The sequence below is a fragment of the Anas platyrhynchos genome, chromosome 2 (genome assembly GCF_047663525.1).
Source record: "Anas platyrhynchos isolate ZD024472 breed Pekin duck chromosome 2, IASCAAS_PekinDuck_T2T, whole genome shotgun sequence".
In the NCBI taxonomy this organism is placed as follows: Eukaryota; Metazoa; Chordata; class Aves; order Anseriformes; family Anatidae; genus Anas; species Anas platyrhynchos.
This window is the reverse complement of record NC_092588.1, coordinates 90,026,858-90,052,904: the sequence shown is the minus strand read 5'-3', so window position 1 is coordinate 90,052,904 and position 26,047 is coordinate 90,026,858. Positions and strand designations below refer to the sequence as shown.

General features: G+C 41.7%; 1 protein-coding gene and 1 long non-coding RNA gene across 2 annotated transcripts; both read left to right on the top strand.

Annotated features, from left to right (window-relative positions):
• Positions 1 to 8,262: 8,262 nt before the first annotated feature.
• LOC140001960 (uncharacterized) lies at positions 8,263 to 12,026 on the top strand. Its single transcript, XR_011807800.1, has 2 exons — positions 8,263 to 9,666; positions 11,320 to 12,026. It is a non-coding gene; the product is annotated as an uncharacterized lncRNA (long non-coding RNA).
• A 984-nt stretch (positions 12,027 to 13,010) lies between these two features.
• Positions 13,011 to 23,256, top strand: SSR1 (signal sequence receptor subunit 1). The gene is made up of 8 exons (XM_072035033.1): positions 13,011 to 13,209; positions 14,592 to 14,710; positions 15,970 to 16,057; positions 16,240 to 16,502; positions 17,285 to 17,361; positions 19,002 to 19,080; positions 19,911 to 20,004; positions 22,481 to 23,256. Exons 1-8 carry the CDS (start codon positions 13,128 to 13,130, stop codon positions 22,546 to 22,548), a joined length of 870 nt encoding a protein of 289 aa, XP_071891134.1. The 5' UTR covers positions 13,011 to 13,127; the 3' UTR covers positions 22,549 to 23,256.
• Positions 23,257 to 26,047: the final 2,791 nt, after the last annotated feature.

The following is a 26,047-nucleotide window of genomic DNA, read 5'->3' as shown; positions in this document are numbered from 1 at the left end:
GCTAAGGGCATCGATTCGTGGTTCCTAAAACACCAGTTATGGTCTTTGTTGTCTGCAAAATAAATTGATTGAAAAGGGGCTTAATATACTCTGAAATACTAAACTCAAGTCTTTAATACAATAAAGCCCAAACAGGACTCCAAATGAACTCCAAGTGCTCAACCCTCACTAGAAGCATGTGAGGTCACCACAAGGCCCAGCTCTGCGGACTGGCTGACAGTGAGCCAAAAGCATGCCCTTCACATTCACTGCAAGCACGGGATCACAGGGCAATGCAGGGTGGAAGGAACCTCAGAAGGTCCCCTCCAGCTCAAACAGGGTAAGCTGTGAGTCAGAGCAGCCCACTCACGGCTTTAATTCTTTAGGTTTAAAAATAAAAATAAAAATAAAAAATAATAAAAAGAAACAACAACAACAAGGACGGAGACTGCAACAGCCCCTCGCAAGCAACCTGCTCCACTGCTTGACTGCCGTCACAGGGATATCATTTTCTTTTTAACCAGTCTGAGCCTTTCTTGCTTCAGTTTTTTGGTCCTCGTCCTCTTACCATGTAACACTGAACAGCCTAGCTGCCTCCTCTGTGTCAGCTTGTTATAGGCACTGGCAGGCAGCTACCAGGTCCCCCAGAAGCTGAGTATGCCCAGTTCCCTCAGCTTCTCTGAGCAAGACAAGTGCTCCAGATCCCTACCTATCTTGCTGACCCTGATGAATTTACTCCAGCTTTGTTGGTATCTTCTCTGGGTTGGGAAGATCCAAGACTGGATGCAGTTTTCTAGATGCTGTGTAGCACTCCCTGGAAGGCAGGTGAAAGTCACGCACCTCAGTCTGCTGGCTGCGCTGCTCTTGATACAGTGCAGGATGCTACTGACCTTCCTTGCTGCCAGGATACACTGTATTGTCTACAATGACATCCCAGGTCCTTCTCATCAGCAGCTTTTCCCTGGCCAGTCAGTCCCCATCCTGTTCCGTTGAGGCTTTTCCTTTCCTGGTGCAGGACTCTGTATTTGTCTGTTGAAATTCATGAGGTTCCTGGTGACTCATTTCTGCACCTTGCCTGGGTCCCTCTGGGTGGCACCCCTGCGCTTGTCCAAATCAGGTAGGTCACCATCACCACCACCACCCCTGATTTGGTGTCATCTGCAAACTTCATAAGAAGCTAGATAAGGGGTCCGCCGCCAGCCAGAGCTGAGCCAATAAGTGATGTTGTTTGTGCTTCTGTGAGAGCATATGTAAGAAAGAAAAAGAGAAAGGGAAGGGAAGGGAAGGGAAGGGAAGGGAAGGGAAGGGAAGGGAAGGGAAGGGAAGGGAAGGGAAGGGAAGGGAAGGGAAGGGAAGGGAAGGGAAGGGAAGGGAAGGGAAGGGAAGGGAAGGGAAGGGAAGGGAAGGGAAGGGAAGGGAAGGGAAGGGAAGGGAAGGGAAGGGAAGGGAAGGGAAGGGAAGGGAAGGGAAGGGAAGGGAAGGGAAGGGAAGGGAAGGGAAGGGAAGGGAAGGGAAGGGAAGGGATGAAGAAGGAGAAAGGAATGAAGAAAGAGAAAGAGAAAGAGAAAGAGAAAGAGAAAGAGAAAGAGAAAGAGAAAGAGAAAGAGAAAGAGAAAGAGAAAGAGAAAGAGAAAGAGAAAGAGAAAGAGAAAGAGAAAGAGAAAGAGAAAGAGAGAGATAGAGAGATAGAGGGAGGAAGGAAGGAAGGAAGGAAGGAAGGAAGGAAGGAAGGAAGGAAGGAAGGAAGGAAGGAAGGAAGGAAGGAAGGAAGGAAGGAAGGAAGGAAGGAAGGAAGGAAGGAAGGAAGGAAGGAAGGAAGGAAGGAAGGAAGGAAGGGAAAGAAAGAAAGAAAAAGAAAGAAAGGAAGAAAGAAAGGAAGAAAGAAAGGAAGAAAGGAAGAAAGAAAGGAAGAAAGGAAGAAAGGAAGAAAGGAAGAAAGGAAGAGAAAGAAAGAAAGAGAAAGAAAGGAAAGAAAGGAAAGAAAGGAAGAAAGGAAGAAAGGAAGGAAGAAAGGAAGAAAGGAAGGAAGAAAGGAAGAAAGGAAGAAAGGAAGAAAGGAAGAAAGGAAGAAAGGAAGAAAGGAAGAAAGGAAGAAAGAAAGAGAAAGGAAGGAAGGAAGGAAGGAAGAAAGGAAGAAAGAAAGAGAAAGGAAGGAAGGAAGGAAGGAAGGAAGGAAGGAAGGAAGGAAGGAAGGAAGGAAGGAAGGAAGGAAGGAAGGAAGGAAGGAAGGAAGGAAAGAAAGAAAGAAAAAGAAAGAAAGGAAGAAAGAAAGGAAGAAAGGAAGAAAGAAAGGAAGAAAGGAAGAAAGGAAGAAAGGAAGAAAGGAAGAGAAAGAAAGAAAGAGAAAGAAAGGAAAGAAAGGAAGAAAGGAAGAAAGGAAGAAAGAAAGGAAGAAAGAAAGGAAGAAAGAAAGGAAGGAAGGAAGGAAGGAAGGAAGGAAGGAAGGAAGGAAGGAAGGAAGGAAGGAAGGAAGGAAGGAAGGAAGGAAGGAAGGAAGGAAGGAAGGAAGGAAGGAAGGAAGGAAAGAAAGAAAGAAAGAAAGAAAGAAAGAAAGAAAGAAAGAAAGAAAGAAAGAAAGAAAGAAAGAAAGAAAGAAAGAAAGAAAGAAAGAAAGAAAGAAAGAAAGAAAGAAAGAAAGAAAGAAAGAAAAAAAGAGAAAGAAAGAAAGAAAGGAAAGAAGGAAGGAAGGAAGGAAGGAAGGAAGGAAGGAAGGAAGGAAGGAAGGAAGGAAGGAAGGAAGGAAGGAAGGAAGGAAGGAAAGGAAGAAGGAAGGAAGGAAGGAAGGAAGGAAAGAAAAGAGAAAGAAAGAAAGGAAAGAAAGGAAAGAAAAGGAAAGGAAAGGAAGAAAGGAAGAAAGGAAGAAAGGAAGGAAGAAAGAAAGGAAGAAAAACAGAAGAAAGGAAGAAAGGAAGAAAGGAAGAAAGGAAGGAAGGAAGGAAGGAAGGAAGGAAGGAAGGAAGGAAGGAAGGAAGGAAGGAAGGAAGGAAGGAAGGAAGAAAGAAAGAAAGAAAGAAAGAAAGAAAGGAAGGAAAGAAAGAAAGAAAGAAAGAAAGAAAGAAAGAAAGAGAGAGAGAAAAACTTCTGTAGAAGAGCTGGGAGAGAGGAGAGTGAGCACCAGCCCTGCAGCCCCCAGGTGAGTTCAGCAGGAGAGCAGGAGGTGCTGCAGGCAGGCAGCAGCAGTTCCCCTGCGGGCTGTGCAGGGAGAAGCCCCTGGTGGAGCAGGCTGTCCGCCTGCAGCCCATGGGCCCCCCATGGAGCAGATCGCCACGCTACAGCCCGCAGAGAGGAGCCCCCGCAGGAGCAGGGGGTCTGGGGGGAGCTGTCACCACCCATGCTGACCCGTGCTGGAGCAGTTTGCTCCTGGGGGATGGACCCCGTGGGACGGAGCCGTGTGGGAGCACTTCTTGGAGAGCTGCTGCCTGTGGGCAGCCCCCACAGGCTCGGTTTGGGAAGGACGGCATCCATGGGAGGGACCCCACGGCGAGCAGGGGCAGGGAGGGACCGTGAAGAAATGGCAGAGACAAAATGTTAGGGACTGACCGCAGCCCCCATTCCTCGATCCCCTGCACAGCTCTGGGGGATGAGGTGGAAGAGGGTTGATGGGGGGTGGAGGGGTGGTGGTTTTGGTTTCTTTCCTTTCTTTCTCACTTCTCTAGCTTGTTACTAATAGCCAATAAATTTTACTGTCTCCCTACTCTGAGTCTGTTTTACCCGTCACGATAATTGTTGAGCGATCTCCCCGTCCTCATCTCAAACCATGAGCCCTTTCCATCATACTTCCTTCCCTTTTCCCTTTGGGGAGCGGGAGTGTGAGAGCAGTTGTGGTGGAGGCTGCCTGCCTGAGTAAAACCACCAGAAGAGGCTCAGGGGGTTTCATTCAAACACGTACATGTTGGGTTTCATAATATATTCTGCATTTCAATACTCAAAAAGCAAAACTGTGAAATAAACATAATCTTAATTACCTATGAAATGTATCAGTAGCTTACGCACTCATGATCTTAAGACAGCTGGAGTGTTCCAGTTTCTCCTAATAATTCTCTTTTCCTTTTGTCATAGCTGGTCTCAGTCAAGACACTACAGTTATCCTCGAGTTAACTTGAAGGAAAGGCAGTGATGAACCCTTTGGTTCTCTGGCTGTTCAAACACTGTCAATTTTTCTCCATTGTTACATTCCCTAGAACAGAGATCACCTTTCTACCATTGAACATAACAAAAAGAATTAAACAATTATTGAACTGCAAGAAAAAGTGAATAACCATACCCATGAATATAAAGACCTGGAGAAAAAAGTAAATCTTCCCAAATGCTTGGGGAATTAGAAATGGGCCTGTCCAGCTGATAAAGAAAGGCTCTGTAGACCAAGTACACAGCAATCTTAGTAAGTCTTTTTACTGAACTGATAATGAAAGCTATTTATTTAATTTTCCATCACACTTTCCACATGTCTCCCAGTAAAGGAATTTTTACTCCTCAAATTATTGCTGATTTGAATTTGAATTTGTCCAGTCAACACACAGTTATGCACAGTATTATGCATAATACCATAAAGTTTTCTATCTTGATGATGCCTATTGAGATTTAATTACCAGACTTCTAAGTCATTTTGAAAATGACTCAGAAAAATCATTCTTCATCTATGACACATCTATTAAATTAGCCATTTATAAAAAGTTTCAATTATAGTGTAAGCCTAAACCAATGACATTATTTGCTTTTATTATAATATACATTTAATTGGGAAGATCATCAAGAACTGATGAGGAAATGCTTGCAGTGATTCCAGTGAATGAGAATCACATGGATGAGTACAGCACTGTATGTGCAGTGGCACAGAGTGTATACCAGTCCTTTGGGGACACCTTCAGGTATTTTCTTGGCAGGAATATTGTGATAGGGAGTTTCACCTCCATGGCTGGATACAGGACTGAGAGGATAATGACTGCATCTGCAGATATTCCATTCTTGTAAGATTCTAACTATGGTCATGTTGCTTTCCATATTGCTCTTGTGCAGCCTGACCCACTGACTGACCTCGGGAGCCAGCTTAATGTCATTACAGAGCACACCAGACACTGCCTAACAGACTTCTGTAACTTTCTCTTTTGGAGTGTCAAGTTAGGCACCTGCTGATATAACCATGTTGTTAAGAAGATTGGTAACAACTGAAACTGTTCATTATCTTCAAAGAGAATTTACCTGCCATTATCCAGCGCTGTAATAAAAGGTCCTCCAGGAGGACTTTGTGTTTTGTTGGGAAAAAAGGAGAGAGTGTGAAACAGATTAGAAGCAAAGCAAAACAAACAAAAAGTGAATGTATTTGTAGCCAGCCTTAACAAAAGAAAGGATGCAACTGCTCTGGTATTGAGGTGGAATAGAATTATAATCCTAGAGCTTCCCTGAAAGATTCTTCTCTGCTAGTATCCAAAAGGGTCACTAACTTCCACCGGAGGAGGGAACAGAAAGCAATTACATGAACTGAACCTACAGCTCCTTTACTCGACAGGCTTAACCTTCTCCAAGCGTGCCCAGGACTTGCAGTTCTTATCTCCCATAAAGGGAGAGAGTATCTAATAAAAAGGTTTAATTACTTTGCAACTTACTCTATAGGCTTATCTTTCAGGCCAGCTAGATAAAATTTAATGGAGAAAAGCCCAGGCTAGCTGAAGATAACTGAGTGTACAGACTGAAGGGCATGATACAAAGATCTGAACAGCTGGTTACATTTCATAGCAGTGATTCTCTATCTAGAAGAACATTGTAAGATGTGTATGAGAAAGAGGCTCCACACAGGAAGTATAAAGCATTATTTCCAGTTCAGGCTTTGTACTGACAGACTGTTCTTAACCACTGCTACTTCAATTGATAGTTTTTATAAGACAGTCACAATAGACTACAGCTGAGTCTCATAAATTCTGTTACCATGAGTGTTTAGTTACAGAAGTACATGAAAAACACAGCAATCACTGTTAATAAATGAAATGAAGTCTTTCTAAGACCGAGGTACTGAAGTGAGTTCCTCATTATTCACAATCATAAAAATTAGAGGTTGGGGGTTGTTCAGATGTACTGAGAACTCCTAATAGAAATGTTACTGAGAACTGTGCCTCTTTCCCTCTTGTGTTCATATAGAGCCTATACAATGGAGTCTGGAAGCTGATGAGGGCATTAATTCATTAGTAATATGTAACTCAAGAAGTGTAGGCCTCCTCAGCTTGCTAGTTGAGTGCTTGATGCTAGCTCCTGGCTAGACAGCTATTTGAGTGCCTTTGAGAAGGATGTGTGAATGCAAAAAAAACCATACATGTGTTGCACTGCATCTCACTATATAAACACAGCAGGATGATATGGTTGCACTGAAGTGCTGTTGGGTTGCTGAACACTGCTGGTAGCACTTAGGATCACACTGGCTTGGTAACTTTTCTAGTATGTAAATGTCCCAATTCTTTCTTTTTTCTCAACAACTTCAAAGGCTTATGCCTCACCACCAACACCACACCTGTTCATGGTTCTAGTGGTACCTGGCATGGTACCTGCTAGAAGACAAGCTGGGGGTGTTGGTTGACACTCACCTGAACATGACCCAGCCATGTGCCCAGGTGGCAAGAAGGCCGACGGCATCCTGGCTTGTGTCAGGAATAGTGTGGCCAGCAGGACCAGGGAGGTGATCATCCCCCTGTACTCTGCTCTGGTGAGGCTTCACCTCGAGTGCTGTGTTCAGCTTTGGGGCCCTCACTACAAGAAGGACATGGAGGCCCTGGAGGGGCCTGGAGGGGCCCCAGAGAAGGGCTACGAAGCTGGTGAGGGGCCTGGAACACAAGTCCTGTGAGGAGCAGCTGAGGGAGCTGGGGTTGTTCAGTCTGGAGAAGAGGAGGACCTCTCACTTATTGCTCTCTACAAGTTCCTTAAAGGAAGCTGTGGGGAGCTGAGGGTTGGCCTCTTCTCACTGGTCATACATATAGAGGGAATGGCCTCAAGTTGCACCAGAGGAGGTTTAGGTTGGAAATGAGGAGACATTTCTTCTCAGGAAGAGCAGTCAGGCATTGGAACGGGTTGCTCAGGAAGGTGGTGGGGCCACTGTCCTTGGGGGTATTGAAGGAAAGGTGGGACTTGGTGCTTAGGGACATGGTTTAGTTGGGTGATAATGGTAGTAGGGTGATGATCTTGGAGGTCTCTTCCAACCTTAATGATTCTATGATTCTACCTCCCGCCTGACCAGGTTGCCCAAAGCCCTGTCCAACCTGGCCTTGAAGGATCCCTTCCAGGGATGGGGCATCCACCACTTCTCTGGGCAACCTGTTCCAGTGCCTCACTGCCCTCTGAGTGAAGAATTTATTTATATCTAATCTAAATCTATTCAGTTTCAAGCCATTCCCCTTGTCCCGTCCCTACACTCCCTGATACAGAGTCCCCCCCCCGGCTTTCCTGTAGGCCCCCTTTACGTACTGCAAGGCAACGGCCTCCCATAAGGGCTCCCTAGAGCCTGGGAACTCTCAAGCCTTTTGTCAGGGTATTGAATCATTTTCTCATATGGTACTAGGTTTAAAAATTTAATTGATACAATACAATTGAGATATGTACATACACACATATATAAATAATATATATCTGCTGCATTGGGAAAGGATCACACCAATCAACTTCACTGCCTGCACCCTACTTGCCTTAGGCAATTTCGTAGGAATGACATAGAAAGATACTTAACAGGATTTAGTTCTTAGATTAAGTTCCTTGTACATTAAATCACAACAGCTCTGCTATAGCCTCATCTTCTACTAGAAAAGAGTATACTAAGTGTAGGTGGAAATACAAAGGAGATTCTTAGTCTGGCATTGTATTTATCTCAGATTTTTCATTTGGGAAATCAGAGAAAAAGCTCAAATAACCTGTGTATTGACTCTAAAAGATACAATATGCTGCTCTATGTATATGCACAACCGAATTGCCAGTTTGTTTTCAAGAGATATGTCAGTGAAATACCACCCAACCAGGCTATTTAAAGCTTCTGTTCCTTCAGTGCCAGGCTTCTCAGTTCTTCATGAAGTTTATCATTTTCTTCCATAAGTCTCTTGCATTCTTCTTCCTTTAGCTCCAGGTGACTTTTTTTTTTTTTTTAGCTTTTTTTATTCTTTAAAAATATTACATTCAAATAACATTATATATATTTAATGGAGAAATAAATCCATCCTTCAACTCCAGGTGATTTTTTCATTTTTTTAATCTTGAAAAATAATAAATTAAAATAATAGTATAATGATTTTTGTGGACAAACCTTGTCAACAATGGAGAGGAGGAAGGCATAGAAGGCAGGAGACAGTTTCTGAAGTGCTAATAGTTTCTGCAGCACTTTATTAATCCCTTATAGCAATTCACAAGTGTCATGTGAGAAAAATGCCTTTAATACTTCCTCAGGATATGAAGTTGCTTGTACAACACCAATTACTGAGAAACCTCAGCATAGTGTAAGAATTATCATTCATAGCTCCAGAAGTTTTATGTGATTTTATATGTGTTTATGTACATCCAAAGAGTATATTATGAATCAAACACCGAAAGGAATTGAGCCTTTGTGAGAGAAGTTGTGTGGCACACATCACAAGTATTTCTGTGGGTCTTTTTTTTTGTTTTGTTTGCTTGATATTTATTTATTTATTTTTTCCTTGTGATTTTCATCTACTTCTAGTTTAATTATAGAGTCACAATCACAGAATAGTTTGGGTTGGAAGGGACCTCAAAGATCATTTTCCACGCCCCCCCCAACATGGGCAGAGATGCCACCCACTAGACCAGGTTGCCCAAAGCCCCATCCAACCTGTCCTAAAACAATTCCAGGGACAGGGCATCTACAGCTTCTCTGGGCAACCTGTTCTGGTGCCTCACCACCCTCTGAGTAAAGAATTTCTTCCTTCTATCTATTCTAAATGTACTCTCTTCTAGTTTAAAGCCATTCCTCTCACTACAGTCCCTAACAGAGCCTCTCCTCTCCAGCCCTCCTGTAGGCCTCAGTTAGGTGCAGGAAGGCCAATATAAGGTCTCCCCAGAGCCTTCTCTTCTCCAGGCTGAACAACCCCAACTCCCTCAGTCTGTCTTCATAGGAGATGTGCTCCAGCCCCTTGATCATCCTCGTGGCCGTCCTCTGGCCACTCCAGCGTATCCATGTCACCCCAGAGCTGAACACAGGGCTCCAGGTGGGGTCACATGAGAGCAGAGCAGAGGGGGAGAATCCCCTGCCTTGCCCTGCTGGCCACACTGCTTTTGATGCAGCCCTGGCTGGCTTTCTGGGCTGCAAAGGCACATTGCCAGCTCATGTTGAACTTCTCATATACCAACATTCCCACGTCCTTCTCAGGGCTGCTCTCAATCCATTCTCCACCCAGCCTGTATTTGTGCTTGGGATTGCCATGAACCAAGTACAGGACCTTGCACTAGGCGTTGTTGAACCTCAAGAGGTTCACACAGTTCCACCTCTAAAGCCTGTCCAGGTCCCTCTGGATGGCATCCATTCCCCTTTCTTTGTGATGCTTGCACAATATAGAATCATAGAACCATAGAATATCCTGCGTTGGAAGGGACCCACAAGGATCATCGAGTCCAACTCTTGGCTCCCTGCAGTCATCACAAATCTCGCTTTGGGAATTCTGCCAGTTTTGGATTGTCCTGTAGGTTATATAACCGTAACTCACACAGGTGAGGCAGAGACTAGGATGAGGATCAAGGACTTCCACTTGTTTGCAGGATGAATTCTCTCTTTCTGTGGGCCAAACCTTGATAGGGCTTAGCCGTAAAGCCTGGCTCCATGGAAGTGACATGGGAACTGCGACATAGCTTGGCTTCTTGGTCTCTGCGCTAGCATCGGAACCAGCGATGTTAAAAAGCGATTTTGTCTTCTTTTGTGTAAAGGAGTATTTCACATTGCACCCTACTGAGTTGCCCGCCCCTCACTGGCTAGAGGCAGCCTTGATGAACATCGAGGAGAGAAATACCTAGTCTTTCTCACCAAAGAGAAGGGCCATGTGAGACCAGGAAAGCACAAAGCTGGGGAGTCCTGACTTCTGAAGAGTTCCCCCATATGGATCTAAGTATTTGTTTTAGCTGGGGAAAATTAGTAAAGACAACCTGATAAACTATCCTAATTAACTTATGTTTAAGTAAAGATTGCATCTTTTGTTAAATAGTAAAATTACATGTATGTACAACATTTTGAAGAAAATTTGGCTTGACAGACAGAGTGGTTTTGTATTTCTGGTGGTACCAGACTAAGGACTCATCATGTCCATTTATTATGTTTATCTACTATTCCTTGTATATTGGTCAAAACCAAGCTGGAAAAAAAAATAAAAAATAAACATCACAATTAAAATTAAATTAATATTTCTGAATGCAAAGCAAACAAATTGGTAGGTGTGAGAGCTCACTTGTTTTAGAACCCAGGTAGCATAGTGGCTTAAAGTACCAGCATTCCCTTTTGCATAAGTTGGACTTATACCATGGCAGAGCTCAGGAATGGAAATGAATCTGATGGTGTAGGTGATGTGTTGTTCAAGAGAATGGAGATTCTCTTTGGCCCTCCTTTTGCTGTCAATATATTTATAAAAGTATTTTTTGTCATCCTTAACCACAGTGGCAAGGTTGAGCTCGTACTCGGCTTTGACCTTCCTGATTTTTTTCTCTGCATATGCTGGCCACTTCCTTGTACTCTCCCTGAGTTGCCTGCCCCTTCTTCCACCAGACATAAACTCTCTTTTTCTCCCAGGCATTTAGCACAAATTCCCTGTTCAGCCACACCAGTCTTCTTCCCTGCCAGCTCAAATCGCACAACGATCCCTGTCTAGCCTTGCCCTGAGCTACGAGTCCAGTGCTGCCATGTTTGCTTGCATCTTGAAGCAGCACTGGAGCATTCATGGGGCACTGCAATGAAGCTAACATGACCTGAGAGAGATGAGCAGATGAACTGTTCCATGGTAACATGGGACAGTTCAGTTGCCTCTGTACTGTCACTCCCCAAAGCTTCCAGATGCAAGGATACTGACTCTTTGCCATGCCAAATGCAAGTATCAATGAAGAAATAATACTTTACTTATATGTACATGAACAGCTATTTGTGTTTTGCTGATAGTTTAGAAAAAGAAACACACATCTCAGGGAATCGTTTAAGTTCAAAATGAAAACCAGAAACCTGAGGTAAACTTTATTTCTCATCCATAGGCATTCAGAATGCTCACTCTTTTTGTGATACATGTTATGAAACTGAAGATGCTTTTCCTCAGAACAATTCAAGTCAAAATTCTAACTAGAAAGTATAGAAAGTTGTTTTTTTTTTTTTTTTTTTTTTAATGCAAGGATACAGTGCTTGTACACAACTGGCCACATGCAGAATTCCCACAGGCAAGAGGAACTCCTACCATTCTTTCCAGGCTTCTCAGGGTTATCATCCAACATTTGAGATGTCAAATAGAAAAGCTGCAATAATGGTAATTATTTTCAACACTTAATTTCTTATGTCTTTGAATATATACCCGGTGTAAAAAAAAAAAACAAAACAGAAAACATCTCTCCACAGCTTGCTCCAGTTACTCATTTAGTCTTTCTTTTCAGATTATAAATTGTTCATTCTGGATAGGATACTTAGCACAAAAGAACTGTGGCCTAATAAGCTCTTAGGCACAGCTGTGATATTGCAGTTAGTATAAGACAGTGTTGACCACTAAAGGTGGTCAATGTATCTCACTTATTTTCAACGCACACTTGTAATTAACTCTCCTGTGCTCCCACATGTAAACTCCACACAGGTTAATTAGTAACATAAGGATCACTTAACTCAGATGAAGATGTTGTCGAACATGTTTGGCCAAAGATTATGTTAACCAACCTACAGCCCCTTGCAGAAAAGGTAATGTTATGCCATTGGGTGGATATTACCTGACTAGAAATACTTTTATCAGTAGCAATGGATGTTCTCTAGTTTTCATAATGATGCTTCACCTTCTGACGATACTGAGCAGAATTTCAGGAATATTTTCAGCCAGATAAAGCTTTTTTTTTTTTTTTTTTTTTTTTTAATTTGCAGATTCAAAATCAAATCAATGAAAATATGGAAAATAAAATACTGAAGATGCCATTTACCACCACTGCCATCACAGAAAGTTGTATTTACACTGGACAAATCAAAGTTCCTGCAAAATACAGAGCACATCTAAACACTGCCTGTGTTTCATTATACTCTCTAGGCGAGCCACGGTTATTAACTGTGGGAGAAGAGACAGCTGGAAGGCAGTTTTGGCCCTCAGTATTTTCACTGAATGTTCTGCTTGTGGGATCTGAGAAGGCTTTTCCATCTTAGTACACTTTACATTTCAGTATAACAAATTGGGATAGTGGGCTACTTTCAAGGACATTGCCTATTACCCTTTGAGAAACCTTTTCAGTTAAACTGTCAAAAGTATGACTGAAAACCGGCTTGGTGTAAAGGAAGAGGGCTTCTGTGAGACGCTCGGTATTTGAGATTTTGTTAAGATTTTAGTGCGTGACATTTTGGTGCGTGAGACTTTGGTAATGTGATTTTGGTACGTGAGACTTTATGCCTGAAAACCGGCTTGATCTAAAGGAAGGATGGGTATGTGAGATTTCAGTACGCGAGACTGTGACCACGTGAGGTTTCGGTAACGCCAGAATTTCGACACAAGGCATTTTCTTAACGTTTCAGCACAGCAGGCTTTGTCCTTGCTCCTCCGCAGGGCGCGTTAACCTGCGCTACGAGAAGAAACCGTGTCCGCCGGCTCTCCCCGCGGGGCGCTGACGGGGCGCAGCGCGGCCGCCATTTCCCCTCCCCCGCGCCTTGCCACACACGGGCCACGCGCGCTGAGCGCCGCGCATGCGCGCCAAGCCCCGCCGCCCCCACAGCAGCGCCCGCCCCTTCCCCTGCGGGAGCGAGAAAACCTGGCGGGCGGGCGGGAGGGGCGGGACTGCGCACGCGCGGGGGGCGGCGGGGCGACGTGTGCGCAGCCCGCGTGACCTCCCCGCTCCTCCCCGGCAGCGCCACGTCCGCTGCGGCGCGCGGCGGGGCGGGGCCGGATGGCGGCGGCGGCGGCCGCCATTTAGAGGGGAGGCGGGCGGGCGGCAGGGTGTGGGGGCTGTGCTGCGCCGCGGCCATGGGCAGCGCCAGGCGGCTCCTCCTGCTGCTGCTCCTCCTCGTCCTGCCCGCCGCAGTGCCGCCTGCCGCCGGCCGTGCAGGTAGGGGGGCTCGGGTGGGCCGCGATGTGGGTGCGGGGGTTGGCTGGGGGCTGGGGGAAAGGGAGAGGGGCAGCGGCTCGCCGGGCTCTGTGGGGAGCTGCCCCGTCCCATCCTGCCACATCATCGGCTCGGCTTCTCGTCAGCCCAGAGGAAAACCCCAAATGAGGGGTTGGGAGGGTAGCCGTAACCCGGCCGTAGCCTGGCCGGCTGCGAGGGTTTCAATTAAAAATCTGTTACTGGCGGATCTGTGCTCCCTAAAGCTTCATCACGCGAAATCCCTGCGCCTACACGCTGCGTGCGGCCGAGCGGGAGCCTCCCGTTGTGCCTCATGGAGGCACTGACGCCAGGGCTCCTGGTTGCACTTCCCAGCCCTGAGCGGCAGCCCTCGGAGCACTCGTGCTGTTCAAGGGTTTGTGTGCCATGTGAAAGCTTCTGAATATTTGCTTAGCTTGTGTACCCACCTGGCTCTTCTAGGCTTGTGCAATTCAGTCAGCCATTCATTTCTGTCCTTCTTATTTTTTGGGAAACGCCAGCTTCATCAAACAGAACCTCTAAGTCATGTGTGTATTTGTGAGAAGCTCTCGGCCTAGCCTGCATGTGCTCTAAATATAAACGGTGTGAACTCTGTCCTGTGGCCACTCTTTCATTAATCCTCTATGCCTGGTGTTTGAATGTATGAGACTCGGTGCCATAAAAGTAGAGAAGAAGTGAACTCTCTGACTACTCGCATCTTGGAGCACTGCTCCGAAGCTTGCTGGTTTTAGAAGGGGAGAAAAACTCCTCGAATTAGTTTGCTCATAATAGAAACTCTAACGTTCATAATAACAGAAATTACCTTTATAATGTAAGGTAAACTGGTTGCTCTCTGCTGTGCAAGTGCTGAAATTTATCCAGCTGTAAAGTGTTTTGAACTTGCTGATACATAAATGGGCAGCTCAAAGTAATTAGAGAATGAATGGCTGAATCGTCAACATAGGCAATCACTTGAATGTGAGTTTATTTCATAGAACATAAAATATCCAAAATTAGAAGGGACCCATAAGGATCATCAAGTCCAACTCCTGGCCCTGCACAGGTCTGCCCAAAAGTTTAGACCAGATGACAAAGTGCACAGTCCAATCGCTTTTTAAATTCAGACAGGCTTGGTGCAGTGACTGTGTCCCTGGGGGACCTGTTCCAGTGTGCAGCCACCCTCTCGGTGAAGAACCTCTTCCTGATGTCCAGCCTAAACTTTCCCTGCCTCAGCTTAACACTGTTCCCACATATTTGCAGTGGAAGCTTCGAAACAGTCTGTCAATATTTTAGTTTAAAAATCATACTGCAGTGTCAGTTTTCTGTTGGTTAATGAGGTATTGAAAAGCCTTTGCATCTTGTTTCTGTAGGCTCAGGTTTATTAGTTGCAGCTCAAGATGCTACGGAAGATGAGGAAGCTGTGGAAGATACTGTAGTTGAAGATGAAGATGATGAAGCTGAGGTTGAAGAAGATGAGCCTACGGACTTGGTAACTGTACATGAGTGTTATAAATAGGAATCGAAACAGAAGTGCTTGCAGCTAAGTAGTTATATTTGAATGGGTTTTAGTATTGGTATTTCCAAGTAGTTATTCTAAAGTCTCAATTTAAATTTGACCTGCTTGAAGTTTCTAAAGGATTTGTCTTTTCATGAATTACCAGCCCAAGAATGCGTATGGGGACTGCTAGGTTTCTAGAAACTACCAGAACTGCATTAGGATGAGAAGGCTTGTGTAGTATGAGACCTGGCACACTGTTCTGTGATTCTGTTAGTCTTTAGTTGATGTTGGTGAGCTTAAGGTTGTCCAAGTTTGCTAAATGGTCGATGATGTGCTAGGTATTCGGTACTGATAGTGTATTTAACCTTCCAAATGTAACTTTAATAGGTAGTGTATGACTAAGCAAGGTTACAAAACAGCATACTTCTTAGGCAATAAGTTTTATATGTCACTGAAACGGTTTTACATGTGGAGTTGACTTCAGGATGCTAAGCCCAGTTCTGGTTCATGGCTTTACGTACCAAATGGCATGTGTACAACTGATTCAGTAGGCTGTGCGCTGCTTCAGAGTTGTTTGAGTAGCAAAATCAAACGATAGAACTAACTTTAAACCAGTTTGTTCAGCAGACAGTGCAAGCTGGGGACAGCCTTGCTCTCATTTGGTGGAGGCAGTAGTGATCCCTTGATTGCTACCTTGATTATTTTTGAAAATAAACCATTAAAGATTGTAATTGCTAAACTAAAAAGTGAGTAATCACAAAGGTGATCTTGAACAGGTGAATTTGTATAACTGCTTTGTTCCTAAAGTGTAACTGTTTCCATGCAAGCATAATGCTTCTTAAAACTGAGTAAAAGCTTCTATAAGCACTCTGTATTGAAACAACTCTCACTTGCTTTGTGGTTGTCCATAATTTTGGTAGTGTTTGTCTTCTGAGTAGAAATAGCTTAGATGTGATTATTTAACACTTAGATACTATTCTTTTCCATCTGACCCTACACAGAAGCCTTTCAATACAGCTAAATTGAGCTGAGTTTAGTCACTATGTCAGATATGAGAAGGATAAATACTGAAAATGATGCTAATTTAGAGGTAGAACACTGTGCTACCTCTGCAATGGCAGGAATTGGTACTAATGATTGTTGTATGTGTCGACATACTTATAACTGTTGCATAGGATTCTCATAAAATAAGCGTGGTCTTTGCTTCACTATTAATTATGGGGCTTTTAAAAAAAAGTCTCTTGTCTTAGACAGAAGAAAAAGAGGAAGAGGACTTGTCGGGAGAACCTAAAGCCTCACCTAGTGCTGATACAACCATATTATTTGTGAAGGGTGAAGGTAAGAGTCCTGTGCTGATCTACCATCTTTTGTACAGTTGCTCAGAGTATATCAATGTGTGTGTGTTAAAACAGCGAGGCTTTAAAAAAAAAAAAAATTGGGTCTGTTCTAGAGACCCTGTTTAGAAATGGGCTAGGTGTGCTGTACCAAGTTTCTAACAGTTAACTACTTTTGTGTTTTAGATTTTCCAGCAAACAACATCGTAAAATTCCTGGTAGGCTTCACCAATAAGGGTACAGAAGACTTCATTGTGGAGTCTCTTGATGCTTCTTTCCGGTACCCTCAAGACTACCAGTTTTATATCCAGAACTTCACGGCTCTCCCTCTGAATACAGTAGTTCCACCACAGAGACAAGCCACATTTGAGTACTCTTTCATCCCTGCTGAGCCTATGGGTGGTCGTCCTTTTGGACTAGTTATCAATCTCAACTACAGAGATGTAAACGTAAGCCTGATGTTGTAATTCATTTCAATCTCTTCCATTGATGTGGAAATGTCAGGAAGGAACTGCTTAGTCAAGTTACTATTTCTTCAGACCTTGCCTCAGATCTTTAAGCAAATCACTACATGCATAAGCATAGTAAGAGATTGCCTGCATGTTTCACAGTTGTCCCTTGTGTACATTACACTTGAGATTTATATTAGCAATGGAATCCAGAATGTCATTGAATTGAGTAGTAGTAGCATATACTAACTTTAAAAAAACCTTCCAGAAATCTTTAATTTCACTGTATTCAGTTTAGGCTTTAACAAACTTAACAGCCTGAACCCCATCTGTAGACTTGATATTGTGAGGAAATAAATGAAATGTTTTCAGCCTGGGAGAGGGCTTTCCCCAAAGCCTTAAATGTAAAGTAGGGGATGTAAAACAAATGTGAAGTACTAAAGTAGGGGATTCTTTCTTTTTAGTGCAGGTTGAAGACTTCTGTACCTTCAGTGTTTTAATGGTACTAATAAGATTCCTTCATATGTAGTATCTCATGTTACAGGAAACATCTTCAAAGCTAGATAAGACTTTCCTGTTAATATCTAATCTCTCATTGGTACTTACACCAGAAAACTTGCAGTTTTATGTGAGGAGTTAAACTTGCATTATTTATAAACGTAATGAAGCCTTATCTATGCAGAATTTATTCCTTTCTAGAGTTTCTTTGAAAACATAGGAAGCTATGTATATTTTCAAGGAAGTAACTAACTTTAAAATATTTTGTGGGAACTTTGTTACAGGGCAATGTGTTTCAAGATGCTGTCTTCAATCAGACGGTTACAATTATTGAAAAAGAAGATGGACTGGATGGAGAAACGTAAGGAAGCTGGAGATGCCTGTTTAGTTGGTGCACTGGTAGAATGGGTTATTGATGGGGGCTGATGAGAATAGTTCTTGTACCTTTGTTTTTATTGAGTTTGGTCTTGTATTTTGCTGATGGTGTCGAAGGCTTTAACTTGTTTAACTTGAAAATGTGAGCTTTCTCCCAAACGAAGATTTCATTAACACTAAGGATCTTCAGGGTTGGTACTGTGTCAGTGAACGGCTTATGCAACTGCTTTGCTCAGATGACTTAGCCTGGAATAGGACCCGGTGTCATATAGCCACATAGCAGTTCAAAGCTGTTAAGCTTTTTCTATACTACTGTGTCTTTTTCCTCCAAGTTAAAGATGCAGCAGTACCGTAGTACTGGGCTGTTGGTCTTACCGTGTGGACCTTCTGGAGCATTCAGTATAATCTAAGATAATGTAAAGTGAAAGATGCCTGGAGTATGAGATAAAGGAACTTATGCTCATCTGTTGTTGCACTTCCCCTGTTGGTAGGAGACTTCTTTCAGGAGTGCTTTAAGGACACCTTATATGTTGCAAATGTATGGTGTGCCAATATGCTCTTAGAATATCCTAAAAGAAGTGGAACTTCAAAAGAACCTGTGAGTTTTAAAGAAGTCTTCAGAAATCAGGCATCAGTCAGTATTGAAGGCAGTACTGAATACTTGGATATTCCTACCACAGCTAGAAACGGCCTGCTAAGCAAGCTCCCTAAGTAAGCTTCCTTTTCTTAAAAAAAAAAAAAAAAAAAATTCAATCTGAAGAAATAAGTGCTGTAGGAATTTGCATTTGCCAAAGAGAACAGCATCAGCAAACAAATACCAAATAATTGGTAATGTGAAAGCATAGTACTTGGATAAAAGAGCACCTGAAGAATTCAAATCATTAGTCGGAACCAGTTTGAGTTGGTGACCTGTGAATGGGTAATAACTACAAAACAGGGATGTTCAGTTAAGTCTCCCCTGCAGAACTCTTAACTCTTCTGTTATAAATCAGAGTTAGATGGTCTATTTCAAGTTAAACTCTGTATCTCTAAAGTCCTGCCTGCTCCCTAAAATAAGGTTGCTTACCTCCTGCTAAGATACCAACAGGAATTTTAGGTGGAATTGTTAAAAACAAAATGTATAGATTGAAAAACCCATTTAAAAGCGATCTGCACTGTTGGTGGAATTTAACAGTGGAACACAAAGTAAGATAGTCTAAGGAAGGCATCTCAAAGCTCCATAAGTAAATGAGTATCCTAGTGGTACTTGCAGTAATATAATTAAAAGTGCGTAAGATACTTTTAAGGCATTTGTAAGTGGTTAAAGCAATTAAAAACAAATTCTGTGGCCCAACATCCTGAAACATTGTGTTTCAAAAGGATTCTTGCAGGTAATAGGTTTCAGTAATTACTTAATTTCCCAACCTGTATGGGATTGTGAACAATAGAATTTTAAACTCAGGGTTAGTTTCTGAAGTCAGTCAGAATAATTACTTAAAACTTGTTAGCAATTAAATTTCAGATTTGTTTTTTCCCCCCCCCATACAAAAGGGCTTGGAAAAGATCAAGCTGGTGTGTGGCCAAAGTAAGGTTTTAATTTCTATGCTGCTTAAAGACTTTAGTTAATGGTTTCTTATTTTTTTAAAGGATCTTCATGTACATGTTCCTTGCTGGACTTGGTCTACTTGTTATTGTTGGTCTACATCAGTTACTAGAATCTAGGAAGGTGAGTAGTGTATTTGGTTTGTGTAGCTGGTAATAAACCCCTTAGTGGTTTGGGGGGGGAGCGATTCAGTAATCACTTGCAGTGTACAATGGTACCAGTAGAGCTTCAGAAGATATACTTTCAGAACTGACTGAAGGTTACTGTGCAAAACTAGAAATTTCAGAAAATCAAAATTGGAGACACTTGGGTCGATTGTCTAATGTTCTTTGGGTCTGTTCTTTACCACAACACTGGAATGGTTGAATTGGAAGCCTTGATGTGCTCCAATCTCTACATGTTTTGAATCAGTAGCTGCATACTTGCTGGACAAACTTCCCCATGTTGTCTGTATCTATTGTGTTGGTTTAGGTGTAACTTTGCAAACAGCTGTCCAGCCATTATTTTAGTTATAAATAGTTTCCTGTGGGCAAAAGGATGGAATTACTGTTTTTTTTCAAATTCTATCTTTGCAAGGTTGCATAAGAGTATTGTGCTAATCTGGGGAAGTGTAATGAAACCAGTTATCTAGTTCGGGTTATCAGCCATTTTTTTTGTAGCAGGTGTAGTCAACTTGCAAAGGTGTTCATGAAGTCTTGGTATCTGTGTGAAATAAGTATTGCAAGGCCTTACAAGTATTAATGCTAAGCCTAGGTGAATAAACTGCTAATGATTAAAGATAGCTAAAGCTAGGTTACAAAGACAGCTTCATATATTGGTTTTGTCCCTTCATATATTAGGTTTGTCTCCTAGTGAAATAATTACAGTTTATTAAAGTACTATTGGTTATTTCTAATATTTGTGCTATCAGAACTTTATGTGGAAGACAAAAATCTGTTCTCTTGCATTTTCAGAGGAAAAGACCAGTACAGAAAGTAGAGATGGGAACATCAAATCAGAATGATGTTGATATGAGCTGGATTCCCCAAGAAACTTTAAATCAAATAAGTAAGTAGTCTGTGTGTCACAAACTGAAGTAGAACTACACTTAATTAATCAAATAGTTGTAACTAAACAAGTAGCTAATACCGATTTCCCAGAACATCTGTTCTAGGGAATAAAAAAAACCTGTCTAAAGCACTGGCCTTAATGATTAGATTACATTATCAACCTGTTCCTATGTAGAACAAACTCGACTGGTTGATATGGTGAAGGCTATCAATGACTTTCATGCTTTGTTCTGTAGACTTTAACAGTATAAAATCTCTACCCAAAACCTGCCTCACAAAGGAGGCTTAAAGGTGTTATCTGAAAGTTTCTGCAAGTTGGTTGGAAGGCTGCCTATAGACATAAAGCATTAGGATTGTGTTTTAACCAAAGATGCATTAAAACCTGAAATTAATGTTCTTTACAAGTACAAAATGACTAAATTCTTGGTGTGAAATGCCAACAGTAAAACTAATCTGGTTTCTTTAGAACATATGTTTGGATATTTCTAACTTCTCTCGCTGTTTCTTCTGTTCTTGCTTTCCTGTGACTTCAGTGCAAAGTAGAAGAGGTGAGGCAAACTCTGGTGATTTAAAGAGTGGAAGTTCTTAATGTACTATCCATGTGATAAGGGGGCATGGATAACTGTCTTCCTGCATGCAGTGATTGGCGATAGAGCAGAGCATGAGTAGTAAAAGATTACAGAGCAGACGCATATAACCATCCAAACAGGAAAAAATGTATATGTGTATATAAAATATTTTAAGCAAAATACCACAAACTTATATCTAGTTTATTGATGAAAATATTGCTGAAGTATTGTGGTCTCTACCAGTTCCCAGAACCCTTTATCTAAAGTACTGTGTACCACCCTAGTATAGTGTCAAGCTACTGTTGAAGTGGTGGAAGACTGACTGGTCACAACTCATGGTTGAGTGCATCTCATTCTCAGTGAGAAACAAACCTCATCTTGGGGTATAATAGTTAAATGGAGCTATCTTCCTTATCCCAGATGAACTCTTACCACCAATAGCGTTGTCTGTCTGAGGTGATTTATCCTCACTTGAAACAAAGTGCATACTAGAACTTACTTTACTTGAAAGACTCATTTTGATGAAATGAGCAATCTTAGTCTGACAGCTGTATGCAGCCTAGAAGACCTGGAGGCTCTAGATCTGACACAAAGTTGTGCCAGAAGTTGATGACTTCAGTACAGCTAAAGGGGAAAGGAATCAAAAGTTGCTACAAAGGTATGAGGGCTTGTTTCACATCTGAAAATGTCAGCTTTCTTCCACTGTATTCTTGGAATATACAGTGGAATGGTAGTATGAAAACATAGAAAAGTTTGAAAGCCTCAGTCTAGTAAGTGAGACTGAAGCAGTGAATGATAAACTGCTTTGAAGAGCAAGCTGTCTTCCAAAGGTTTCAAATCCAGCCAGTGTTGTTCTGTCCTTGCCCCCCTGCTCTTTAAGGTACATTAGGTGTTCATCTCTTAAGCATTATTTTTTTCTAGCCTTCAGGTATTAAGTTCTTCTTAATTGTGGTATTCTTTAATTCTTGGCTGTTTCATTAGAACTCTACACTAGAATCCATTGAGATATCTGGCCTTCAAGATCCTCAGATTCTTTCCTGTTCTTTTGATGATACTTCAAAGTGTACTAACTGAACAGCCATCATGCCATTAAGAGCATTGCTTGCCAGTGGGACTGGAAGCTGATCAGTTTATGAACTTGCATTTGTAAGCAGACACCTAGCAATCACCTCACTGCTTTTTTTTCTTCATATAAAGTATTGTAGCTCCTCTATAACACTATAATGATTAAAGATGCTATGTAAGAATTATCACTGTGAAAGGACAATTATAGACCTGTCATAGATTAAAATGTAAGAACAGGCTTCTGGCATCCAGTGATCATACAGCTAAAGCTGGATGGCTTCCCCATTTGGGGTTATCTGATCACAAAGTGATAACTTCATAATCAAGTGTAGATTCCTGGGTAAGGGTGTTCTCTTTGGGACTGGAACAGTTTGCTGTTAAGCTGTATGAACTTGGAAATATTTCATGTAAGACAAAGCTGTCTAAAAGAGGGTTAATCATTCTTCAGGCAGGTAAACTAAAACCAGTAATGATAAATCATTCATTAACTCTCTGAAAGTATATATGTTGTGCATGGAAGTTTTCTAAACCACAAAGCATGTGGGTTCATCAGGAGATGCTGTAGGTTTTTGTTGTCCATCTTAGTAACGGGCAAATTGAATGGCCCTTACCTTAGAATTGCATGTTACAAAATAGGAATGTTATTTCTTTTAGTCTGTTCAGAATGCTAATGGTTTAAAACAAGAAACCATTAATGAGATGTTTCAAGTAGCTTCTCTAGTGATGCATTGCATTAGAAGGGCAGTGTGGCTTTGTTTGAAAGGGAGGACAATGCATTGTTATATAAGAACTAATACGAAGTAGCTGTAGCAATTAACACAGTTACCTTTTTTCTTCTAGATAAAGCTTCACCAAGGAGGTTGCCCCGCAAGAGGGCACAGAAGAGATCAGTGGGCTCTGATGAGTAAATGTTAACTAGTACAACAGTTGAACGTTTACTAATCCTGCCTGTTTGGGATTTTTGGATTGGAGTAGTGCAAAGAATCCATATCACCATAAGGAAAATACTGCTAAACATTTGGACTGAACAGATTAACTGAATGGTGTTAATATTACTGAAAATGCACTTCTCTTTTTTGTTAAATAATTGTTGGGGTGGGTGGGGGAAGCCATTAAGACTTGTGCCTGCGTGTGTAAGCAGTTGGTCTTAACAGAATCATGTTACCTGAAATGTGCCTTTAGAATCCTTTTTAATGCTGGTTTGTCATCTGTATACTTCAAAGGGTTTTTCCCCTCCCCTTAATCTGAATGTCTAGTGACTTAATTTGTCTTGATTGTATCCTGTCTGTATCAGAATCTGTATGCATTTTTCTTCTCAGTAGGTAACTTTATTCTCCGCAGCACACATACATTGAAATTTGTGTGCACAGTCCTGTGTCAGCAGTGAGGCACTCATCTGGATTTCTGCATTTGTTTAGCATTCTAAAGGCACAATTGGGTATAGCTGCTTGTAGTGGTAGATCTCTTGCTGCTGTTTTGATCTGGGCATGCAGTGACCTAAAAACCTAAACTTATCTGCATAAATGTTAAGAGGACTCTTACACAGCAGCAGAACTTGTGAAGCATGGAATTTGTGTGCTGAATTGGTATTATTACATAAATTTTTTTATACCTGACTTGTTAAATGGTTAGTTATTGAGTTGTACCAGCAGCTTAATTATTCTGACTATAGTGGTCGCTCTGCAGTGTTTACTCAAGAAATTGAGTAAGCCAGAACAATGACGTTCTCGGTTCTCTCAAGACTAGGTTGTTGTATGTATCAAAACACATGGATTTCTCTTCAAGCTGTACCAAGGATTTCAACTTCATTCCATGCACAGGGAACTGACTTTGAAAAGCTGTTGGCTTCAAGTAATCTTTTTAAATGGCATACTATTTAATTTACTCTTCACAGGTCTTAAATCACAAACTTCTTTCCAGCTGTCAGTGGCTTGGTCTGAGTAAAGTTCATCACCCTGGCTTTCCCACTATAACACATGCATTTCCATTAACTACATGTTACCTCAGTACTACAACAGAGAAGCTGTATGTAATCAAATAATTCTTATGCCAGCTCCAGTTTGCAGAATTACTAGGAGCAGATGTTGATCTGCATACACTGCTTTTAGGAATTCACTGCCGGGGGTTGGAACAGATAAATCAGCATCAGTTTGCTGCCACTCAGGCACTTGAGAAGGCTTGAACTGTTTCTTTCTGTGTGAGGGTTATCTCTGGGAGCTTCTTCAGTTCAGGAAAAGGCACTGATGTGAAACCTGTGGGGTTTTTTGTTTTTTTTCTCCCCCTCTTCCTGATTCCCATATGTGAAAGAGCTCTCCTTTGATCTGCACTTGTTCTGCAGGGACTGAACTTCTGAGCCAATTAGTTGAGCAATGCTTAGGTCTCATCTGAAACTATTGGCAGTATCTTACTACACACTGCCAGAATTAGCTGTAAAAATGTTCTTGACTCATCTTGGTGTGGAAAATAGAATGGCAAGAACAACTCCTCAGTGATGCTTTGTTCAACTTCTGGGTAATATGCTAGTCCAGGCAGAATACTTCTAACAGGGAAGATTGCTGAATGATGATTAGATCACTTAACAAATCATTGAACAACTTCAAAACAGGTGACTGCTGTTAAATCTACTGTGTACAAAAACTTTGCCTCTAATGATGGCTCTGTGGTAGGTTTATGGATCTACATTCAGCAAAACTTTCATGTATTAAATGCTTTGTATGGTAAAGCCCTATAGCTGCTATTGGATTCAGCATTTCAACTGAAATCAAGGTGGTATTTTCCCCACCTTCTAAGATGGGAAGCAGCCCATTTTAGGAGATAATGAGAGCTGCTCTAGATACAGTGGTGCTCTAGAAGAGCAAAGCACTAGAACACGGGAACATTTAACTTTTGAAGAACTAGCACTAGGATATTAAGTGTCATTTTGTCCCTTACTCATACAGCAGATTAGTCCTGGCAGCTGTCAGAAGGACAAGCCTCATCTTGATTACTCACATACAAGTAGTTAAATGCAAGCCATAAAGCTGAATGGAGCACTCAGCAAGGGCTGTACTTCTGCTCATTTCAAAACAGTTATACTGAATGTTTCTCTTATGCTGGAATGGATGAAGTTAGGCATCGCTCCTTGTTCTTACTCCTGGTATGCATGGCACTAAAAAGTTGCAGCTCAAAGCTCTAAATTCAGGAAGTAGTGGGAAAGTCAAATAATAATGTAGGTTGGTTGTCCTGTTCTTCAGTGTGCCTGATGTGCTAAGCAGCAGTTAAATTTCCTTTTTCTTCTCTGAAGGAAAGATAGTACCTACCTCATAGGAGTGACACAAGGGCTGTTTCAGGAGTGTTTTGAAGCTACTTGAGACTTGCACAATACACTTCCATGAAGATAGTAAGGTATCACACTGCTGTAGTGTGGCGGTAACTGCATAGATTCATGTTATGTCAGTTTAATCCCTTCACTGAAGAGTTTAGCAGCTTTATATTAAGACTTTTCTTAAATATGCAGAGGAATTGCAGTTAACTGATGGGGGAGATTAAAGCTAGAATGAGCAGTCACCTTCTGTGAAAGCTTAAAGGTGGGATAAATAAGTTCTCCTCACACTTCTCCATCTAACTTTAAATATTCCCAGGGATTTTTTAATCAAAGAAATGATATAGATTGTTCTTATACATACAATGGACAGTCAGAATTTAAGAATGACTGGTTGTTTTGAATGATTAAGTTCAGATGTACTGCAAGTGAAATGTTAATTTAATAATTTACCTGCTGGTTTTTCATTTATAAGTGAGATCAGATCTCTTGGAAAATGGCTGCAGGTTTTTTTTTGTAAAGTAAACTTGAAGTTTTCTTAGCATCATGTAGCTGCTTTTTTTTTTTTTTTTTAAATAAAGCATGAGTATGGCATTAAAAAGCCTGAGTGGTACTCGGGTGCTCTTTTCCTTGGTAAGTAACCTGTAGTAGCAGATACGTAAAAAGAATGAAAATATGCTGTACTTCAAAAGCTGCTATTTTGCAAATGTATTTGTAGTGGAAATAATAGCTAGGAATTATTCTGTGAGGAAGTATTCTGTGATATCCTGGACAATGGTTAAACACTTGGATTAAAAATCAAAAATCCTTAGAAGGATAAGGGAGGGCACTCGGAAAATAATTTTTGAATCCTGATTTGTTAAAAACCAAGCCATAGTTCTGCATTTCCAGATGGACTAACCTGTAGGCAGCGTGAAAAGGATCTGTTAAGGTGCCTAAAGGCTGCTGAAACACAAGGTGGTAACGAGGCTAAATCCCTGCAGCTTTAAGGTGTGTGCTGTTGTCTGACTGAGAGAACACTACTCCAGGCAGTGATGCCTGAAAGTATCGCTGAAAGTTCAGGTGCATGTACTACATCTAAACAGAAGACAGGGTAAAACTTCTGG